The sequence below is a fragment of the Equus caballus genome, chromosome 17, assembly GCF_041296265.1.
Source record: "Equus caballus isolate H_3958 breed thoroughbred chromosome 17, TB-T2T, whole genome shotgun sequence".
NCBI classification, from domain to species: Eukaryota; Metazoa; Chordata; class Mammalia; order Perissodactyla; family Equidae; genus Equus; species Equus caballus.
In genome coordinates, this window is record NC_091700.1 from 34,884,497 (window position 1) to 34,906,759 (window position 22,263).

The 22,263-nt window shown below is 38.7% G+C and overlaps 2 protein-coding genes across 3 annotated transcripts in view; one reads left to right on the forward strand and one right to left on the reverse strand.

The window, feature by feature from the left end:
* The window catches only part of PROSER1 (proline and serine rich 1), a 27,513-nt gene extending 18,354 nt beyond the window's left edge, over positions 1-9,159 (reverse strand). The window contains exons 1-4 of one of the 2 annotated variants that reach the window (XM_001915721.6): positions 8,014-9,159; positions 4,952-5,017; positions 4,204-4,272; positions 856-950 (exon numbers count right to left, since the gene is read on the reverse strand). In XM_001915721.6, the coding sequence (XP_001915756.4) occupies positions 856-950; positions 4,204-4,272; positions 4,952-5,017; positions 8,014-8,058 (275 nt within the window). In that variant the 5' untranslated portion in view covers positions 8,059-9,159. The remainder of the gene's footprint in view (positions 1-855; positions 951-4,203; positions 4,273-4,951; positions 5,018-8,013) is intronic. The other variant, XM_023621527.2, reaches the window with a different exon arrangement.
* Positions 9,137-20,715, forward strand: NHLRC3 (NHL repeat containing 3). Its single transcript, XM_001915725.5, has 7 exons — positions 9,137-9,537; positions 9,966-10,118; positions 10,432-10,579; positions 12,698-12,898; positions 14,740-14,831; positions 17,461-17,573; positions 18,170-20,715. The coding sequence occupies exons 1-7, from the start codon at positions 9,454-9,456 to the stop codon at positions 18,420-18,422; spliced, it is 1,044 nt and encodes a 347-aa protein (XP_001915760.2). The 5' UTR covers positions 9,137-9,453; the 3' UTR covers positions 18,423-20,715.
* Positions 20,716-22,263: the final 1,548 nt, after the last annotated feature.

Consider the following 22,263-nt stretch of genomic DNA (forward strand, 5'->3'; position numbering starts at 1 on the left):
ATATAAAAATGGTAAATACAATAATTGAACTGAGGTTTATCTGGTTACCTGCAAGTAACAAAAGTAATACTATAAATAAAAATCAATACTTTGAGATTTTTGAAAATACACCCTCTCAATGAGTGTTAGGAGAACTATGGCATTAGAACAAATCCAGGTGTTAAATGCAGAAAAATCACGGTTGATCTAAAAATGAAGTTTTATCTTTTGCTTTATTCTGTGTTTTTGTGGACATCTATAAATATATATGTATAAATATATAAGGGACTTAAAAATGCATGTGCTATAAAGAAACAGCAATTTACAGACTCTTCCATTCTGCAGAAGAGCAGGTTCCGTTCCTCTTTGAGCTTATGCTCATTCCAGCCACTTATTAAATGCTGTGACGGGTACTTTCACATATCTTACTGTATTTTAAATTCACATACCCTACTAAATAGGTGAGATTCTTACTTTTACAATTGAGGAAAATAAGGTCTAGAAAGAATAAGTACATATTAAGCCAAAATATATGTTGTCAGAATGTGGCAGAACCCATCTAACTCTAAGACCTATGGCTTTATCAAGAAGCCTTTCAAGTTATTCAGAGTAGGATGGCAAAGCAAGTCACTGAAATGCAGACAAATCAAAATAGATTATCTCGATAAGCCCCATTATTTTGTAAGCAATAACCATGTGTAATAAGTACACTAGATATTTAGATATAAGAATTTAGCTCTATGCTCTCATAGATTTTATTAGAGTTCCATTCATTAATATAATTCTGACATATTAACACACACTAATGAGTTACAAGACATTTAAAAAGTCTTCCAAATTTTCTTCAGTAAAGTAAAAAGAAAAAGAATTACTTACGAAGCCAATAGTTCAAGAGCAACTAGTTTGTCTTTACTGAAGGTGAAACAGTTGAGTATATTGACCACTTCTGCTGGGTGAACAGCCACCATTTTCTATTAAAATAAAAACAATTTTATTTTCAACATGAGAAATTTTCATGCCAGAAATTTCCTTTTTATGGGAATTATAGTTAAATGTTCTTAATATAAATATTTGAGGTGAAAACTGTTTACTCAAAAGTAAGCCCTAACATGGGGCTGGCCCCGTGGCCGAGTGGTTAAGTTCGTGCGCTCCGCTACAGGCGGCCCAGTGTTTTGTTAGTTCGAATCCTGGGCGCGGACATGGCACTGCTCATCAGACCACGCTGAGGCAGCGTCCCACATGCCACAACTAGAAGAACCCACAATGAAGAATACACAACTATGTAGCGGGGGGCTTTGGGGAGAAAAAGGGAAAAAAAAAAAGTAAGCCCTAACAACTATGTGAATCAAACTTAGGCTTTTTCAAGGTTAACTATTTCACCTGAAGACCTAAGTTCTCCTATATGCTCTTTTTTTATCCACATTTCTCAATGTTTTCATCTACAGGGAAAAAAAAATATTTACATGTACTACTTTCCTCAGAAAGGTTATAGAGAAAGTGGATATTTACAAATATGGGAAATATGCCACTTGAGAAGTCAGGAAAAATGACATTCCTCAGTTAGCGTGCTGGGTATGCCATAATCAGGATCTCCCACAGTGAGGTCCACAGTGAATAGTGTTACTATGAAAGGGTACTACACTCACATCAGTTAGCGGAAAGATGGGTTAAACAGGTTTCTTTACTGCAGAACTTTCTTAAGAGTCCTCTGTTAACGTGCGTTGTGGCACTCCAAGATTCCGGGGAACATTACATAATTTACTTGACTAGGGTACATTTATTTTTGACAAGCAGCTAGAAGATTTTGCCAATTTACAGATTTATGGTAACAGTGGTGGAAATTCAAAAGCAAAGTCACTGTAAGAAGATCAGTTAGGGGCCACGAGGGGTTAAGTACGCAGCTCCGCTTTTCGGTGGCCCAGGGTTTCACTGGTTCGGATCCTGGGCGTGGATGTGGCACCGCTCATCAGGCCATGTTGAGGTAGCATCCTACATGCCCCAACTAGAAGGACCCACAACTAGAATACATTCAACTATGTACTGAGGGGCTTTGAGGAGAAGAAGGAAAAAAAAAGAGGAAGACTGGCAACACATGTTTGCTCAGGACCACTCTTAAAAAAAAAAAAAAGATCAGTTAGAGTCAACACCCAATAGATTCTTAAAATTTGGAGCAGGGGTTTTCAAACGCTTACTCATGTACCACCAAAAGAATTGGTAAAACTATATATACCCTTTGCATGTTTTTAAATTGACATCTAAAAATTTTACTGGAAGTTTAAATATTTGCAAAAACTCGATTTCCTTATATACAAATTTATTATATATTTGTAAAAACCTTGGAACTACTGATTTAGCTCATTTAATTTATGAAAATTCTATTTTATAACCTAATTGTCAAAGTCAGTCTTTAGTGTGAAAACAATCAATCAACTTAATTCAAATAAATGCCTTAAGCTGTGCCTATTCTGGCCTTCAAACCTCTGAATTTTAATTCTAAGGTAAATGGACAGATGAACAGCCCTCAGAGCTCAGTCATGAGACTGCTTGATAAAACAAGGCAAGGTCCCCGTCAGTATTTCTTACAGAAGCTCTCTGCTTTGCTCTCCCTCAGGAGACTTCACTCTCTCTTTGGTCTTTGGGGAAAAATTTTCACCCCCAGGTTGTGGGTGGATAGGTGAGATAACTCTTTTTTTTTTTTTTAATAGAGTAGAAAAAAGCAATTACTGAAGAAGAGAGCACCAACAGACCCAGACACTTTCTTAGGCAAATCAGTTGAGGATGTTAAGGATCTGTAGATTCCCTTAAAGCTATCCATGCCTGATATTCCGAGGAAAATCTTTGTATATAGCCAGATCCTGTTTGACTTAGATGCCTGTTAATCCAGGCTCTAGAGCTGTGCTGTCCATACGGCAGCCACTAGGCACATGAGCCTGTTTAAATTAAAATTAAATAAAATTAAAAATATAGTTCCTCAGGCAGACTAGACACATTTTAGGCGCTCAGGAGCCACATGTAGTCAATGGTTACCATATTTGATAGTGCAGATACAAAACACTTCCACCATCGCTGAACGGTCATTTAGACAGTGTTGGTCTAAAGAATGTAAGTATAAACCTGTCTGACTATTCTTCTCAGACTAAATAGAAGAGAGTGAAGATATCTAAAAATAGAAAGAAGTACGTAAAAACACTTAAGAATCCAAATCCTATGTTTTGCTTGCCTATAAATATTTTCTCCTTCAATCTGCCAATTAGTCATGTGGTGACATGACATTATACCTTTCTAAGTTCCAAGCTGTAAGGGACATACTGAGACAGTAGGAAAACCTCCTGGGCCTCCCTACTCAATCCTAAAGAGAAGGAGAACAGAACTGTAACAGGATTTGACATTAATAGAAACTACATATAGAATTCCTGTAAACATAATCGGAGTTTCAGAACATCCCAAATTCAACCAAATTGTTGTTTTTAAGATTAAACATATCAGGGGCTGGCCCTGTGGCCAAGTGGTTAAGTTCGCATACTCCACTTCAATGGATCAGGGTTTCACTGGTTCGGGTCCTGAGCGCGGACCTAGCACCACTCATCAGGCCATGCTGAGGCGGCATCCCACATAGCAGAACCAGAAGGACCTGCAACTAGAATATACAACTACGTACTGGGTGGCCTAGGGGAGAAGAAGAAAAAAATTAAGAAATAAAAGAGATTGGCAACAGATGTTAGCTCAGCTGCCAATCTTAAAAAAAATAAAAGGGGGCTGGCCCCATGGCCGAGCAGTTAAGTTTGGGTGCTCCGTTGCAGGCGACCCAGTGTTTCATTGGTTCGAATCCTGGGCACGGACATGGCACTGCTCATCAAACCATGCTGAGGCAGCATCCCACATGCCAGAACTAGAAGGACCCACAACGAAGAATATACAACTACGTACTGGGGGGCTTTGTGAGAAAAAGGAAAAAAATAAAATCTTTAAAAAAAAAATAAAGATTAAACGTTATCAGACATTACTTATTGGTATACAATCCAATAGTATAGTACATACAATTTAAATTTACCGGGTGGGAATTTTTAATTTTTTAACAGTTTTTTTGAATAATCAAAGTATAACGAAATTTAGAGTCATTTTTCCTAATGCAAACAAAATTCCAACTTGAGATGAATTATGGAAAACTATGGGAGAATTCAACATACTTAAATTCTACATTCCAAGAAAAATAAAATTACTTACATGCTGTAATGCTTTCATGGCCTTCAACTGAGGCTCAGCCCAGGAGAAATATCTCAGTAAATCAACCACCTGAAAGCAAAGAACTAATTTATTTATAATGGCAATCTGTTTGCAAACATTTCTAAAAGATTTACTTCAGTACTTTGAATTACTATTCAAAATGCGTTGTGTGGGCCCAGACAATGAGGGATAAACATGGCACCAGAGTTTACACTGTGCTGACAGAGTAGCCAGCTACAGCTACTTAAATTGAAATCAAGGCAAATAAAAAATTCAGTTCCTCACTGGCACAAGCCACATTTTTAAGTGCTCAACAGCCATCTGAAGCTACTAGCTACCATAATGGATAGTGCAGACAGAGAATTTCCATCATCACAGTCTTGGACAGCACTGGTCTAGAAATAAAGGAAAATGAAAGGTACAGGAAAAAGAAAGTACCTAAAGAAAATAAAGGTTGCAAAAGTACTAGATGGAGATAAAATGTCAGCTTAGGAATATAAAGGACTACTTTTTTTAGACACTGCATTTTAAAATCATGTATATGATATTGTGGTGAGAGTGGGTATGTTTATAAAATACCCAAGCTATAAATTCTGTAAAGTTTTCTACCCAAGCCGAAAGCTTCTAAAGTACCTAAATAAAAACAGCAACAAAGTAAGAGCAATTCTGAACTTGACCACCAACAGACATTAACCAGAACATTGGTGTTAAAAAAAAAAGACTCTTGTTTAAACAAATAGAAGAATACCTGTTCACTAGAAAAATATCCGTGCACATATTCAATTGCTTTTAATTTGTACTCTGTCAAAACAGCCTAAAAAACATAGAAAAACAGCATTAATACATGTAAACAGAACAGTAAAATGCATACATCAGAACTACCTAAGCAATTCAAACACTGGCAGACATTCTTCAGCCCTGCATGGAGAGGCAGCTAAAGTCACTGTGGTGACATGACATTCTAGGTCCCATGGTGTAAGGGATAGACTGAGACAGCAGGAAAACCTCCTGGGCCTCCCTATTCACTCCTACAAAGAAAGGGAATTGAACTGCAATAGATAAGATTTGACATTAATAGAAATTACATATAGAATTACTGTAAATGTAGATAGTCTCCGAATATCCCAAATTAAACCAAATTGCCATTTTTAAGATTAAATGTACGACATTACTCATTCATCAGACAATTATTTACTGAGCACCTATTATGTGCTAAGTGGCAGAGAAACATAAGACAAGGTCTGGTTGAGGCTCTCAGTATTTCTACAAGGATATGAGAACCAAAGGAGCCAGAGAGGCCCTGAACTCACTGTATGCCTGCCACTAACTGGCACTGGGGCCCTTGAGAGGCATTTTAATTACCCTCAGAACCTCCTGACATAAAAGGGAATATCATTCATTACCGGCCTCAGAGTTACTGTGAGGATTAAGAATCAAGAGTAGATCTGACACATAAGAGGTATTTGGTAAATGCTGGTTCCTTTCCTCACAGGGCCTCCATCAGTGGGAAGTTCAGGGAGTTCGGTGGCCTTGACCCAGCCCTGTCTAGAGCCTGAAATCACACATGCTCTCCTGGCAACTACTCGCCAAACTTAGAGATGGACACATCAGACTATCACGATTCGGTAACTATTAATCATTAAAAATCAACTAATCCCTTTCCTTTTACTACAAAACAATGATAACTGTACCTTCCACATACATCATTCTGCCAGCAGAAAATACTATAAGAAGGCAATGGAGAAAAACATCCAGGGTGCTCAGCAGTTTCACTGAAAAAGGGGGGGAAATGGCATTCTGGATAATGTACTCTTGGGAGTTTACCATTATCATTATTGGAAACAGTCAAAAGCAAGTTTCTGGACCAGATCCTGGATTGTGTTGATGCCAAGTCATTCTCAATTGTTTCACCAGTGCCTCAGGCGTCCAGCTGTATTCCCAGGCACAAGAGCAGGCACTCTGGAGTCAGACTGCCTGAGTTTGAATATTTACCAGCTGGGTAACCTTGGGCTGGCTAGTTAACCTCACAGACTAGATGTGCCATCTGTAAAATGAGGAGTATGGAACCTACACCTCATGGGTTGTTAGGAGGATCAAATCAAATAATGCAGGGAGAAAGCGCTTAGAACAGGCATACACAGCAAGTGCTCAATAGTTACTGGCCATTATAATTACCTTCTGTTTGAAGAGCAAATTCAACATTGCCTTTTCCCCTTTCTTCCCCCTTCCTATTTCTTTTCCTAGTGTCTTCTTACATGCCCTTGCTTTAAATGACAGTAGTGACAGCCAGTATTAACTATGGACCTACGATGACATGCAGGAAGAGATTACTTGCTTTAAACTGACCTACATTTACAAAGTCTAAGAGCAATTTTTAAAAAACCAATAATTCTCATATTTAGATATGCCTATATTTTTATCTCATTTTAAAAGACTAAAATAATGATGCATCTAATTATTTGGCAGAAACAGCAAAAGACATTTTGATTGCAGACCAGAAATAAGGACTTAAGTTGCCATCTCGTGTGAACATGATTTTCATCTCTGGAAAATTTCTTGCTCTCCTTATTAGTATTTACTATGTGATCTTTTCACAGCTTAGAAGGGAGAAAATGTGCAAAGTGACACCCTGTATCTTCCAAAAGTAGAAATCTGGGTTACCTAAAGGCACAAATTATTTTCTTATAAACAGTAGTTAAATATCAGCTCATGAACAAATTTTGGCAAATTCTAAACACATTAGTAGCGAGCTGAGGTTTTATTGCAAATCTTAATTGGACAAACTGGGCTTGCAAGAGAAATTTTATTCAAAAAAGAACATTCAATATCGTCAAATACGTAAATTTGAAGCTAACGTGAATTTGAAAAAGCCTTTATAAAGGACTTAGAAAAACATTTTCCTTTATTACAGCGAAAGGAGAAAAACAGCATGTCCACAGGCAACTTTATTAATAATTTCATAAGCTGAAATAAATGAGCACCGGAGCACAAGGAACAAATCTTTCCGCATCAGTCTAGGGTCTTAAAGATATGCAAATGGCGAGATAATTGCCCGGAAGTTGTCAGCAAAGGACCCTGTACTAGCATAAGAAAGGAAGAGTAAAACCTTCCAGTCCTAATTAGATAAACTTTTATTTTTGTGCTGGAGGTACTTAGGCTCAAGGCTATATTCCAAAATTTTTTTCTGTCTGGTTCTTTCTGGGAGGTAGGCTACATATAACAGCCGCAAAAAGAAGCAAAAACTTGGAAAGCAAGAGAAAAAAAAGTTTTGAAATTCAAGTTATTGAAGTTCATTCCTAGGAATATGACTTTAAACTTAACGCTACATTTTACATTAGGATACTAATTTTGTCCGGTCCAAGCAACAAATATTGTCTGTCTATCCTCAGGTTTGAAAAGCTTGTCAGAATAATAACTACCATTATAAATAACCTTCTACGTATTGCCTCTAGTTTTCAGTCACTCTTGTGTTACCGAAAGATGAGGGAATCGGTTCAGAAATATTAAATCACTTATCCAAAAGGGCAGAGCTATTAAAGATTTATAGAGCCAGCTTCGGAACCGAGGACTCTCTGAATATAATTTCCACAATAGGGCACTACTAGTTCTCAGGAAGTTTAGAGTTAACTTAATTTCTATTTGTATCGTGAAATGTATCAAGATATCAGCTCCTACAGTATACGCCGAAATTCCAACCAATTTTGCAATCCTTAAACCTCTTTGTGGACAATCTGCACGCAGTCCCTCAAAGAGAATAAACCACGAGAATTCCTAGCGCATACAATGATTAACGGATTTAAGTGTAATTACCTTTCTAATTTCATCCAGCACCGTTTCAAAGGACTTTTTGTCCATCTTGACTACAATCTCGACGAGGTTTTAACAGCTACACTTTCAATTACAAAACGTTCATCCCTGGTCAGCTCTGATAGTAAAAATATTTAACAGCCGAGGAGGAAAATGACTCCAGGAGCAGGAGAAAGGATACGAAGAGGTAGAGAGTACTTCAAAGTCTGCAAAAATTCCTAAAAATGGACACTTACAAAAACTTTTATTAAAAATAAAAGCGTCAGGCTTCCCCAGCTTCTTTACACAAAGCTTCGGGACGCCTCGGGGAAGAGCCGGGTCCTCTGAGTCCCGCAGAGAAACCCGGGGTTCAGCAGCCGGTGCTGAGCGTCGGTCCCCTGCAGCTGAAGGCCAGGCGCCGCCAAGGGAACGTCTTGAAGCCGCTTTCCCGGGCGGAGTGGACGGGAGAGCAGAGGCACCTGCGCCTGAAGTCCTGCGGGCGTGAGAAGGGAGGTACCGGCCTCTCGACCCGCACCAGCGCCTCGACGGCTGGCCGCCGCCCCTCACCACCACAATCCTGGACTCATGGCCTGGCGCGCGCTCACCCCCAGTAGCTCCGCCAGACTCGTGGGTCGCGCGGCCCGGGCAGCGGCGGCCTGGCAGGCTCTTTGTTACCAGCTGCCACGGCTTCCGGGAGCGGGCCGGCGGCTGGAGAGCACCCGGAGCCGGGCGAAGTGGGGCACGGTCTCGGAGAGGGGAGCTCCCGAATACCGCAGGGCCAGCAGCGCCAAGAGCCCTTCTCGGTTACCCCTACAGTTCCCACCAGCTCATGGGGGTCCTGTAACGAAGCCCGTCGCGCCCGAGTAAACTCAACTCTGCGCTGCCAGCTTAGGCCACTCTTTCCTGAAAGCCAATGGAGGGGGTCCTGGTGTGGGAACGTAGGTATCCATGGAGGATGCCTGGATCCCTCGGAATCGGACACGGCTGAAATCTTTCCCAGAGCCTGGAAATCATTTTTTGAGGGTTACATCCCTATGTCTCTGGTTTGAGTGTGCTAGCTTCTGATTTTTCAAACTGAATTAAAAAAAAAAATGAATATCGAGTGGTTAAGGCATATCTACGGGCGCCCTTGTTTTGAGGGACAGGAGAAGTCCTCAGCGGGGACCGCCCCGAGGGGCGGGAGAATGTGGTCATTGGGTCAGCCAGAGGCACGTGACATGGGGGCGGAGACCGGGGAAGGCGCCAGGAGTACGGAACCAGGAGTTCTGAATTTCTGCGGGCTGGTCTGTGCTCCTTTTGGGTTCTCGAACCCGCACATCCAGGGAGGAGGGATTGAAGGTGGGAGCTTCTGGCCGGTCGGTTGGCCGACACTCTGGGCAGCAACGAACCGCTAGGACCTGAGCCTGCCTGGCGGCTCCCCGCCACCTGCGGACCCTCCTCCGTGTCCAGGCTTCCCGTCTTGTCATGGCGAAATTCTGGGTCTGCGCGGCCGGCGCGGGGCTTTTTCTTGCATGTCTGATCCTGCATTCGCGTTTCTGTGGCTCTCCGGTGAGTTGAGTAGTGAGGAAATGGCTGTCGGCTGTGTGGACAGCACTGTTAGGAGGGAACACCGCGGTCGTGGGATGGAGGTGGCGGGCCCTGGCTCCTGCACTACCTTCAGCCAAAAGCTGCACCGGGGGCCGAACCACCGACGTGTTGCCTTGTCTCTTAGTGTTAAAAAGTTTGTATCTGGTACATCTCCGTTTTCTTTATTTTCTCCTCTTCTCCAGCTCCCATTACATCCTCAACGAATTTGCAGATGTGTGTTGGGGTGGCCTTAGTGTTTAGACGTATAAGCCTATTTCTTCCGAATCGTTTCTGTCCAGCAGTCTGAACACCTCTGTGGCAGACGTCAAAGCATGCTTAAGAATCAGCCTTTTTTTCCTTTTTTTAACCTAGAGTGTAAACTGAAGCTTAATCTTCTGATTTTATTTAAGGTTTTAAGGAACTTTGCTTTTCAAGTTTCCTGGAGAACTGAGGAAATTCTTTACCGCCTGGATGTGGATTGGCCTGAGTATTCAGAATACTTTACTGGAGCAACGTTTGGTGTTGCCGTTGACTCCCTCAATGGATTGGTTTATGTAGCCCAAGTAAGTAAAATTGGGATATTTTTTAAAAATTATGAACAGGAAGGAAATAACAGCCTTTCTGTTTTACTGTACTAAGTAACCATCTATAACGGTTTATATAATGCCAGTTGTGGAATTTGTATTTTGAGTTGGTTTCAAGTAAAGTTTTTGGTTGTGAGTCTGATAGATGTTAATATCGTTAGGTTTTGAAGCTGGGTTTTTAAACATTACTGAATTTCTTGATTAACCTTTAATTTTTGTTTCTCTCTGTCAAGATAAAGATTAATTCCTTAAAACTGATTCTATCTAAGCAATTATTTTTGTATACCTTCAGAGAGGGGATAACATCCCAAAGGTGTTAGTGTTCACAGAGGACGGATGTTTCCTACGAGCCTGGAATTATACAGTTGACACACCTCATGGTATATTTGCAGCCAGTACACTACATGAACAATCCGTCTGGATCACAGATGTAGGAAGTGGTATGTGTAGTAACGTCTATTAAATTACCTTGCTAGAAATCACATCTTTGCCCATGTTCTTGCGTGTACATTTTAACATCAAAGTTGCTGAATCTAATTGTAATTTCTTTAATGATTCATTAAATCACTTGTTTCTAAAAGTCTTTATATTGTACTTCTGTAGAGTTAAGACGTTTAACAAGGAAACTCTAATTGTTATGATCTTTCCTTTAGCTTGTCAAGGGACTTTTCCTCTTAAAGAATCACTTGCTCTTCCAAGATTAAAAAATTATAAACCTCTTCAATGAAGCCAAATAAAGTGTCAGTCTCTAAAAACGAATGAATGGAATCCTTGCCACTCATTTTCCTTTACCAGTTCTCTTTCAAAAGAGATTGTGCTAAGAAACCTGAACTGCTTTGTTGCCCACAATGGAAGATTTGCAGAAACTGCTGGTGTTAACTGCAGCGTGTCTGAAATCTTTGTTCCATCAAATAGTTTTAGTAGAATGTGCTGAAAAACAAAGTAAGCACAGTGGAATTTATAGCTGTGGAGATCAGTTTTTAGAGACAGCTGTTTGCATGTGCTTGTGGCTTAAGACAACACGGTACCAGAGATAACTTGGCATTATCTCAGGGTCTCAGGAAGCAATGGGATCATAAGGGTAATATTTCTAGTATTCCTTGGCTCAATTTTGTTTATGGCTTGAAGGACATCTTGTTTCCCCAGTTCTGGCTAATTCAGATAGCATTTTGGAATTAACAAGGTCTCAATTTTTGTAAGAAGTGCCATTACCACATCTGTTCTCAGAACCCTAAAGACTTCTGAGCATCAGCCAATATCCCATTTATTTCAAGCTGTATTTTGGATGGTAACATTCCAGTTAAACCCCAAAAATCTAGATTACCTATGAGTTCATTGTAATACTGTAAGGAAGTTTGACTATTTTCACTTCTTTTTTTTCAGGATTCAGTGTTAAAGCCCTTTACTTTTGATTTGTTCCATTCATGTGATCCTTTTTTTATAAAACACTTCAATGATTCCCAGGAATAAATAGAACACACATGATCTCTTCATTCTTTCCATTATGGCTCGTTTTTCCACACGCAGATCTGAAGACAGTTTTTGCATTTCTTCCCATTTTTCAAAGGAATAAGTTCCCTTTAATAAAAACTTGGCTACAAATCAGTCATTTTTAAAAAAACATTATTTACTAGCATTGTATTTTTTTGTGAATTTTGTAGAAACTTTGAAATTTACTTGCTTTAATAATGTTTTGTTATTGCTACAAACTTTAGCTCAAGCCTCTAAATCAGGTATAATAATAAATACAATTTTCAAGATGGAATTGTAATGCAAGCTGATTTACTTTATTTCCAGTAAACTCAGTGTATCCAGTTTATCTTTTAAATGTCTACCAGTTAGTTTGCTCTTGGTGTGCCTTCAAGATGATAGCTGTTAACTGCTTTATGGTTTTTCCCCATTCATTAATGTTCTACTTTATACTTTTGCTTGTAAGATTATTTTAACTCAAAGGAATTTTAGTGTAAGTGAGAAGATAAGTTACTAGTGATTTGAAAAGATTTATTCCCTTCTCAGGAAAGGAAAGTTAATGTGTTGAATTTTGAATTTATTTCCACTAGGAAATAAATATAGAAATTATAGTTTAAAAAATTATGTATTATAAAGAACTTATTTGCCGACATACTGAAATTTGAGATCTGCACATGAATGACTAAAATAACAGTTTTCAAATATGGATTGTTACTTTTCCATTTCTTTCTTGATTCCCTTTTACGAGTAATGCTTATTCAGGGTCTTAAGATTAAAAAAAGAAAGTAGTGTACCAATAATTTAATATCTTTCTGTATAAGCTTTCCGTATAAGGAGTCAATTTTTTTGGTTTTTTTTATTTGAATTTAGAATCTACTTGGAGTATTTGAGCTTTTAATTCATGAACAGATTTGGCTGTAACTAATGAAGAAGCTCTATTGCTTGTTAAATATAACGTTTAATTATCTGAACCTACTAACTTTTTATTACTGTTTAATTCTATCAAATTTTTGTGCTCAACTTACCTGGAAAATGTGAATGTTTATACAGTGGTTATATTTCTGAAATGTGCATGTCTGTCTTTGTAGGATCCTACGGTCATACTATCAAAAAGTACAATTCCTTTGGTGATCTTGTTCAAGTCTTGGGTACCCCAGGCAAAAAAGGCACTGGTTTGAATCCCCTGCAATTTGATAACCCTGCAGAATTATATGTAGACGACACAGGAGATATGTACATTGTGGATGGAGATGGAGGATTGAATAACAGATTGATCAAATTGTCCCAAGGTACCTGGCTTGTTTTTGTGTGGTATTGTAAGAATATTACTTAATAAGTTGGCTTTAATTTGTTTGGATACTTGGTATAATATTACAACTGTTGTGTATGAAGCTGTGTATAAAGGCCTCTAGTGTATTACTAGGAAAAAATCAGAACAGATGTGTGGAATGACCAATAATAAATGCTTTTGATATTAGGCTTGTTTATTTTTCACCAAAATCTAGATGTTTCCTTCAAAATGAACTAGAGGCAGTATGAGAATTTGTAGTGGGCTCAAGAAATAAGTGGTTATCCTGTACAATTACGAATGGAGAGGTTAGGAACCTGGCATCTCAGAGCTGAGGTGGCCTGCAGGGTGATGGATCGGCAAGTGTTTTATTGTATTCCCTACTCTGCGTCCTCAGTAGTGTCCTAGGTGCAGATCTATTGCAGACGAAACAGTTAAATGCTACTCTGTGAAACTGATTGTTGAAGTAAAATAAGATTAGAAGGAGAGGCTGCTTTTGACTGGAGAAGTAGGACAAGAGTTCATGAAGGAAATATTCTTGAACTCAACTGGTTTTGCTGGGAGAGGAGAGGGATGGGAGGAGCCTTTACAAGGCCTTATCGCGTAAGGTCTACAGGTGAAAATTAGCAGGTCTTCTAGGAAAGGAGCTCAGGATGTACTTTTTGAATAGTAGAAAATAAGATTTACGATGTCCTTGAAAGTTGATCTGAGGATTTTGAAGCCATAATTTTGCTATAAGGAGACTTTGAGGTTTTTTAGTAAGAAAATGATGTTATAGAAGCAGAGTTTTTACAAGACACAATACTATATCAGGATATATTTGCAATAAGCTCTGTCATTTGGAGGCTGTCTGGTCACTTTATCACCCCGTAACTGAATTTGGTTGGTGTTAGAGGGAGGTGAGATGGGGATAAAGTAAGAATCTAAAAAATTCTGTGAAAGAAAGAAAGAACCAAATTTAGGAGACAGATCGAATATAGGTGTATTAGTTTCTTGTGGCTGCTGTAGCAAATTGCCACAAACTGGGTGGCTTAAATAGAGATTTCTTCTGTCACTGTTTTGAAATCCAGAAGTCTGAAATCTATAGGGCAGGCCATGCTCCCTTCAAAAGCACTAGTGGGGGGATCCTTCCTTGCCTCTTCCAGCTTCTGGTGGCTCCAGACATTCCTTGGCTTATGGCAGCATAACTCTAGTCTCTGCCTCTGTCTTCACATGGCCTTCTTCTCTGTGTGTCTCTGTGTCTCAATCTTCCTCTCCTTTCTCTTATAAGGATGCTAGTCATTGGATTTAGGGTCCACCCTAAATCCAGGATCATCTCATCTCAAGATCCCTAACTTAATTACATCTGCAAAGACCCTATTTCCAATAAGGTCACATTCACAGGTACTGCAGGCTGGGACTTGGGCACATCATTTTTTTGTATGGTGGTGGGGGGTCACAATTCAACCCACTACAGGGGTACTAAATGAGATAAACTATAAAAGCATCGTGTGAATTTTTAAGCTCAGAGGAATGGTAATACTAAATATCGGATTATTTGGGAAGTGGAACCAGTTTGAGGGAGAGGTTGACATGAACTCTAAATAATGATTTTAAGTGATGAAAAAATTCAAGTGGAGATAGTCATTAAAGAAGTAGATTAATTGCTTGAAGTAGAGAACAAATTTTTTTTTGTAAAGCATAAGAAATAGGCAAATAGATATATATTCAGAAAGCCAGGAAAGCATAACCAACTTGGGGATAATTGAATAGTTTGTCTACAACTTAGGACATAAAATATAACATGCGAATGCATAAGGTATTCTATATATTGCTCTGACCATATATGTTTACCATTTATAGATTTCATGATGCTTTGGCTGCATGGAGAAAACGGAACAGAGCCTGCTAAGTTCAACATACCTCACAGTGTTACACTTGATTCAGCTGGTCGGGTAAAAGTGCCATGTCACTGTATCTGGACCTGTGTGTCTGAGTATGTGTGTGTGTGTGTGCCTAGGTGTATGTGCCTGGACATGTATGTGTGCATCTTGGTGCACACGTGCGTGTCTGGACATCTAGGTATGTATGTATGCTAGTGGATGTGTGTATCTCAATGAGTCTGGACAATTCCTCTGGGCTGAATACATCCACAAACTGTTATAAGTGTTTGAGTCCTGTAATGAAGGGTCTTCTCCAAATATTTAGAAATGAGCAGAATAGATTTCCTGTGTCACTTAAAAGATAAAGAACAAATGATGAAACAACACCTAAGTAAAATTACCTGAGAAAAAGAGTCTTCTTTCTACTAGGAAAACACTGTTTGAATGTATTTTTAATTTCAGAATTAAACTAAATTAAATTAATTCTAGAATGTATTAATCAAAAGAGGGATGGGAGAGGTTAATCTTGGAAGCTTGAGAAAAAGAGCCACCCAGGCAAACTCCTTCTCACTGGCTGCACTCTCTCTGGGGAACAGAAAGCTTTAATCAACAAATTTCAATCCATTTCTTTTTTATCCACCCCTATCCATTACCACCTCTCTTGCTTTTATACGTCTTTAAGCATACATAAGAAGCATACACTTCTTTGGGGTTACCTTCCTATAACCTAACCCCCGACTTGAGATGTTTTGTATTGGTTTCTCCTTCTGTTTTCTTATAATAGCCTGTACTTCCCAAATTTAGTAAGTAACTATCATACTATAATATAATCATTTAATTATCTCCCCTAATAGAGTCTAGGCTATATGAGGGCACATACTGAATCTGTTTTCCTTTATATCTTAGTGCCTGGCATATAGTAGTCATCTTGTACCTTCTTGTTAAATGTCTTGGTGCACAATGGATGCATCAGACTATCTTGGCTTCTTGCCATTAGAAATTTAATCCATTTCCACTTCTGCTTCTGTGCTAGGCAAGCAGCCTTCTGATTATGATTTGGCTTCCTATGTTGACAAAATGAGAATGTTTTGATCATAAAATCTTCAAGTATTTCCCATCATAGATAGGAAGATAACTGAACATGCGAACTTTCTCTGTAAATTGGGAACTAAAAAGTTGGAGTTCTGGTTTTACACACGACTCTCCTGAGCCTGGTTAACTACTCCCCTCGTGGGATAAAAACAAGATCAAGTTTCTGAGCATGCAAGAACTAGACCCAGGTAAATTCACCATGGTGGGGAATGTCCTTTTGAGAGGCCTTGAAGATCATTTGATGGGGTTACTCTGCCATTACTGAGTGATGAAGAACAAGAGTGTTGATTTCTGCACAGTTGTATTTTTATAACAACACTATTGTATTGTGAACACTTTACATGGTTAACTCATTTAATCATCACTCCAACCCTGTATGAAAAGTTCATTACATCCAGAGTTAGACTTGTTTCTTAAACAAAATTTCTCATAATCTAAATCTATTGAGTAAGAAAGATAATGCTAACAATATAAAGTGTCATTCAATCCTAGGGTCTAAACTATATTTCCTCCTTGGTCAGTTATCTAAGACAGTAATCCCCAAATCTTTAAGGAAACCCATCCTTAGTAAAGATCAGGAAAAGATCTTGCGAAATTACCTTACTTGAGGGTCAACAACCTTTCTAAAGTGGTAGAATGAGTCTTTGTTTCTGATTGGAGATGAGTTCAGTAGCTATCAAAACTCACATGCATTAACAAAGATATAGTCAGGGTTACCCTGAAGAAATAGGCCCTGAATCCATAAACCCAAGAAGTCCAGAGATCCTGAAGCAGGGAAGTGTAGAGGTCAGCAGAGTTGGCCCACCCTTCCAGTCCTTTCTTACATACCTCTCCACGGCCCTAGCCATCTGTCATTAAAAACTGTTTCACCGTTTGTGTGCCATAGGTTGCAGACATCAAATACAGTACATGAAATGTCATTTAGAATGACTCTACCTTCCTGTTTTATAACAGTTTACTTAATGACTCATTACAGCTGATAGCAAACCTAAGTTAAACCTATTGGTGGCCTGTTCTTTGTGTGTTACGGAACTCTCCCAAGCTTCCTCTTTCAGTGGTTCTGCACTCTGGACGTGCCTTAGTAAACAGCGGGTAGAGGTTTAATGATGCTGCAATAGGAATGAATCCGTGGCTTCCCCAGCCTGAGCTCCTGAGGAGCGGGGCTGCTTTTCTTTGTCTTTGTCTTAGTACCTGGCCCAGAAACTGACAAGCTGACAGGACTCAGAGACAGTGAATGCTTGTAAGAGGAATGAATGAATGCTGTCACTTCTCATTATCTGCTAATCCTCTGCATTATAGTGGAGCACTCCAGTTTTTTAGTTATTCAAATATTTAGCAGACAGAGCATTATAGGCTTTGGGTTAAGACAGGTGGCGTAAGCGGCTCTCCCATTTATTGTAAGCTCACTTCAAACATGTTATTTAGCCGTCCTGAACTTCAGTTTCCTGTCTGAAAATGGAGCTTTTAGGAGTCCTCTACATATTAAATGAGATAATGTATGTGAAACTAATGAAAATAAACTTTCATTCTTCTCCATCTCCCCTTTCTTTTTTCTTTCTTCTCATTATAATGTGGATCTTTTCCAGTAAACACTTTTTTGGTTTATTAGGTGTGGGTTGCTGACCGAGGAAATAAAAGAATTCAAGTATTTGATAAAGACACTGGGGAGTGGTTAGGAGCATGGACTAATTGTTTCACGGAAGAGGGACCTTCTTCAGTCAGGTAATTGTTTCTTTTTATTTTAAAGCACTTGTTTTATTTGGTTTATGTTAGTTTCTCTGAAGAGCTAGCTGAAAGTTAAAATATCTGTTGTTAATTTTAAGCAAGGAAAAAGGGAAGGAGACAAGTGTGCAGAGAACATGTAACTGTATTTCAAATCCCAGGCAGAGTGAAAGCAGTTTAACTCCCAGTGCACTGTGGGGTCCAAATGTCAGAGATAATATATGCCGGACCTGTCCCACAGCCTTTACCCTCGAGATACGTTTGGTAAATTTTTAAACATAAAATGAAAATAAAAATCTTGAGTCTATAGTGTCAGATCCAGGCTGACATCAATTCTCCCGTAGTTTCATTTTGTGTGGTACTCTGATAATTGTTATGTTTTAAAAGTTTAAGCTAATCTTTGGCTGTGTCTACCATCACAAATCTCTCATTCCCTCATAAACAGTATTAGATCAATTTTAAATTCTCCTTAAAAGAACTCTTCAGCCAGTAGGTCCCTCCTGTTGTTTTGCTCTGTAGGGAATAAGAATGTTGAAAAAGTAAATGTTTATGTTAATTTTACCTAAATTTATTATGTAAACTGTCTTTCTCCATAGATTTACCCTTGATGGGAAGTACTTAATTGTAGCCCAGCTGAACCTTAGCAGGCTCTTATTTGTGGCAGCACCCCCAGCAGGAAGCATCGGCGACTGTTCTGTGATCAGCACAATCCAACTAGCAGATCAAGTTTTACCTCATCTCTTAGACGTCAGTGGGAAGACTGGAGCAATCTTTGTAGCAGAAATTGGAGCAAAACAAGTACAAAAATATGTCCCTTTGAATGGCTATTTCCTGTCATTTGGTTCATAATGTTTCTTTTCCTGGAGATCTTTCAAGTGGAAGTTCAGATTCTCAAATTCATTGTGAAATACTTAAAAATAATGTCCAAGCACAAGAATTTGTTTATTTGTAGCTGACCCAGTGTCAGAAAGATTTGTTCTTATGTCCTTAAGAATCGTGTAGTTTGTTGCCATTCTTGCAACTTAGTTTTACTTGTAAGTGCATAGGGATATTTTAACGAAGGAAATGTAATTCTAAAAATATGGGGTCATAAAGAGGTACTAAGGTTGACCTAGTTATTTGCCCTAGTAGACTAATTCTCCCTGGGGGGAGAAAACAGGAATAAAAATGGGTTTGCAGGGTAATGTATTGAGTTTCATGGGAAGAACTACAAACCTCCAGTTTGTTCACCTTGTGTAAAATGAACTTCTTGAGAGACTGAGTCGATGGGCTCTGGATTCATGAGTGCCCACCGAGTGCTAGGTCCTGAAGATCCAAAAATGAAGAGGCAGGTTTTCTTTGTGTGCCTTCTGAGTAGCTTATAGTCCAGTGGGGACACAAGTGTACAGACACAACACAGTGACAGCAGCACACAGGAATAGTGGGACTTTTGGAAGGAGGAGGGTTACATCTGACTGAGGGAATCATGGCAACTTCGCAGGGGAAGTCGATTTGAGCTCCAACTTGGGAAACTGAGCAGGAAAAAACAGCAGGTTCCAAGTAGAGAAGTTATAAAAAGTTATAAGCTTGCTGTGAACTTTTAGTAGGTTTGCTTTTAAAAGCCCAACTTGGCTTTGGTCCTTTAGCTGGAAGACACTTAATTTCAGCCTTTAAATGTAGGAATAAAGTGGGTAGAGTCTAATCAGCACTTTATTGAAAGGGATCTTTACAAATAACTGGAATGTTTTTTACAGATAGCCTTAAAAATAGGGTCTGTGCTCAGTGCTTCCTCCTTTCTTTTTTCTTCTTCTAACTTTTTTTTCTTTTTTTACATGAACTTAGTTCATTCCTAACATTTGTCTACCTCAAAGAAGTTTTGAAATTATTTATGTGGGAATATGTCCCAAACGCTTTGAGCTATTAAGATGAATAATTTCCTATGTTCTGTTTCCATGTCTTGTTTTTATCCCTTTGGTCTGAATATTGGCTTCCCAATTAAGACCATTTTTTCAGTTTCTTCTAGTTTATTCTAGGTTTTGGTGGATCCTTGCCATATTGTGATCTTTCAGATCATTCTTCCCGTTTTCTCATATTGGCCTCCCTCTTTATCTTGGAGTTTTACTGTAAAATCTGTAGCAGTTGAGGAATCTGGACCTGACTCTCCTCCTTGCCTGTCATGACTGGAGTCTGTTTTCCTGGACCTGGAGGAACTCATACTTGTGTTGATGCTCGGGTTATACCTTGATGCAGTTAGGAAGGTAAGTCTACCAACAGGAAGCTGTCCTGTATTCCAAGGCCTTGATAAGTGTGTTTGTGCAACTGATCCAGCTGTGTGATCTTACGTACGTTGCACTAGTTTTCTCTTCAGTACAATGGGAACATCATTGTCTGTTTTTGAGGAAAGCTGTGAGGATCAGATGTGCAATAGGTACACATGTGCCCTTTAGGATCTATAGCTCTGAGTATGTTAAAACCATCTTATTAACAAAGGTCCTTCTAAATGTGCTGTTTACCTGATAGCAACTATCAGGTTTGCCTTAAATTTGCATTCATTGCTTTTATCAAAATGTATCAGGGGCCGGACCCATGGCCGAGTGGTTGTGTTCGCACGCTCCACTTCAGCAGCCCAGGGTTTCACCAGTTTGAATCCTGGGTGCGGACATGGCACTGCTCATCAAGCCATGCTGAGGTGGCATCCCACATTCCACTAGAAGGACCTACAGCTAGAATATACAGCTATGTACTGGGGGGCTTTGGGGAGAAGAAGAGGAAGAAGAAGAAGAAGAAGAAGAAAACGTATCAAAACTTTACTCAGTTTAGAGTATAGTAAATTGATTTGGATGAAAGAAAGTAATTTGAGGTTTCATTTGTTTTGTTTTGTTTTTAAGCCAGGATGAGAAGTGCAAATGTCTCTTTGAAGGAATGCAGGTTAGGTAAACTGATTTTGTCATTTCAAAAATGTTGTATTTAACTTTGTTTTATACCAGATTCTTATAAAACTTGCTAAAAATATTGGTTCCATATATCTTGCTTAAGTGTTTATTTTACTAGCGTACTTACAGTATTTCACTTCTTTCCTTTGGATGAATTGGTTAAATGGATGAGAAATGTGTTGTATTTTCTATTAAAAAATACAAATTAAAATTTTGGAAAGAAAAAGTAATATTATTTGGCACTCCAGTTTGATTTTGTTGTTACCAAAGCAGTTTATAATTTCTTATTCCATTGTGTCATTTCAACAATTGTGATCTACCCATTGATGTAAGCAACAATCGTGAAATCCTAGGATGGTGCTGAGAGAATATCCTCCTCTTCATTCACATGTGAAGTGTAGGCTGAAGTGCACAGATGTTGCTAAAGGTTGCTTAGAAGGCTTAACGTGGCTTTTGAGATGGTGGATGGGTACAAACAATGGTAATAACTAGCTAACTATATTTTTGTATTAGAAATGAAACCTCCGTATTCCTCTACTTTCTAGATCTATGCTGGGGAGAGGGGGAGGGTGTTCTGTATTAGAAAATCAAAGGCTATGGTGGGTGTCTTTCCTAACCTCCACTGTAACATTGGGTCTTTAAAATGGATTGTTTGTCCCTCAGAGAAGACGTGCGTGCAGTCTGATGGTGAACTAAGGAGACCTGTATAATTTGTGCTTGGGTCACAGAACAGATTAAATGACATCTTCAGACAGTGTGGCTGCTCAGCTGAAGGTGATAAAGTCCTAACTTTTCTTTCCCTTTTGTTACCTTTAAAAATCATTGGATTTTAAAGCAGGATAGATTGGATAGCCAATATTAAAACTGGAAACTGTCAGAGTTTTGCTCCTTAGATTCACCAAAATAAATCAGTCGTAAAAAAATGGTATCCTAAATTTATGACTTTAAATTGTTTTCCTCTCTGCTCTAAATTTTCAGTAGTTATCAAATAAAAAACTTTTTTAAAAAGTGAGAATACATCAGATTTATTCATTCAACAAAAATATATGAAACAACAGCTGTGTGAAGGCAGTTAAGCAGGTATCTTCTGCCCTAGAGTCCACTGCCTTTGGGAAAACAAGACAGGCAGCCGTGGCCTTTAATTCCTGCTAGGAGGGATTGTGTTTGGCACTTGTGATGTGTTACATCCTTAATACAAAAGAGGGCAGTAGAGTCCCACTGATGATGAGCATTTCTTGAAATCAAGTGTGGGCATATGTTGACCTTTATACTTTGAGTTTTTTAAAAAATTGAGACTACAGTGTTAACCATACTTTTAGTTTTTCTTCAACTTGCTTACATTTTGAGGAAATTGGTTTATAGGTGACCTATTTTCCAAAAGTTTTTGGAAATTTTTACTGTTTGATTGGACATTTTCACATTAAAAAAAAAAAAAAAGGTTAAGTGTTTTCGATAATTCAAACCAACAACCAGAAGGGAATAGCTCATTTTAACCATTTTAAACTATACCCTGAATATGAGTTTAGCACAATAGAAAATGCATTCATGCTAGCGGAGAATTATTCTTGTTCTCCCTACTAGTTTTTTTCCCAAACAGTTTTGCCTTGTGGTTGCTGACTCTTACAAATAAGAAAAATGGATTATTTACAAAGAGGCCAAGTCATTTCTGTACCAGGCATTTATCCATAGAATCCATGAGTTTATAGAGTAAATTATCCCTGTAAATATTTAATGACATGTAGATACTCCCTTTGTAAGAACTGAGTGGACTCTCAGCA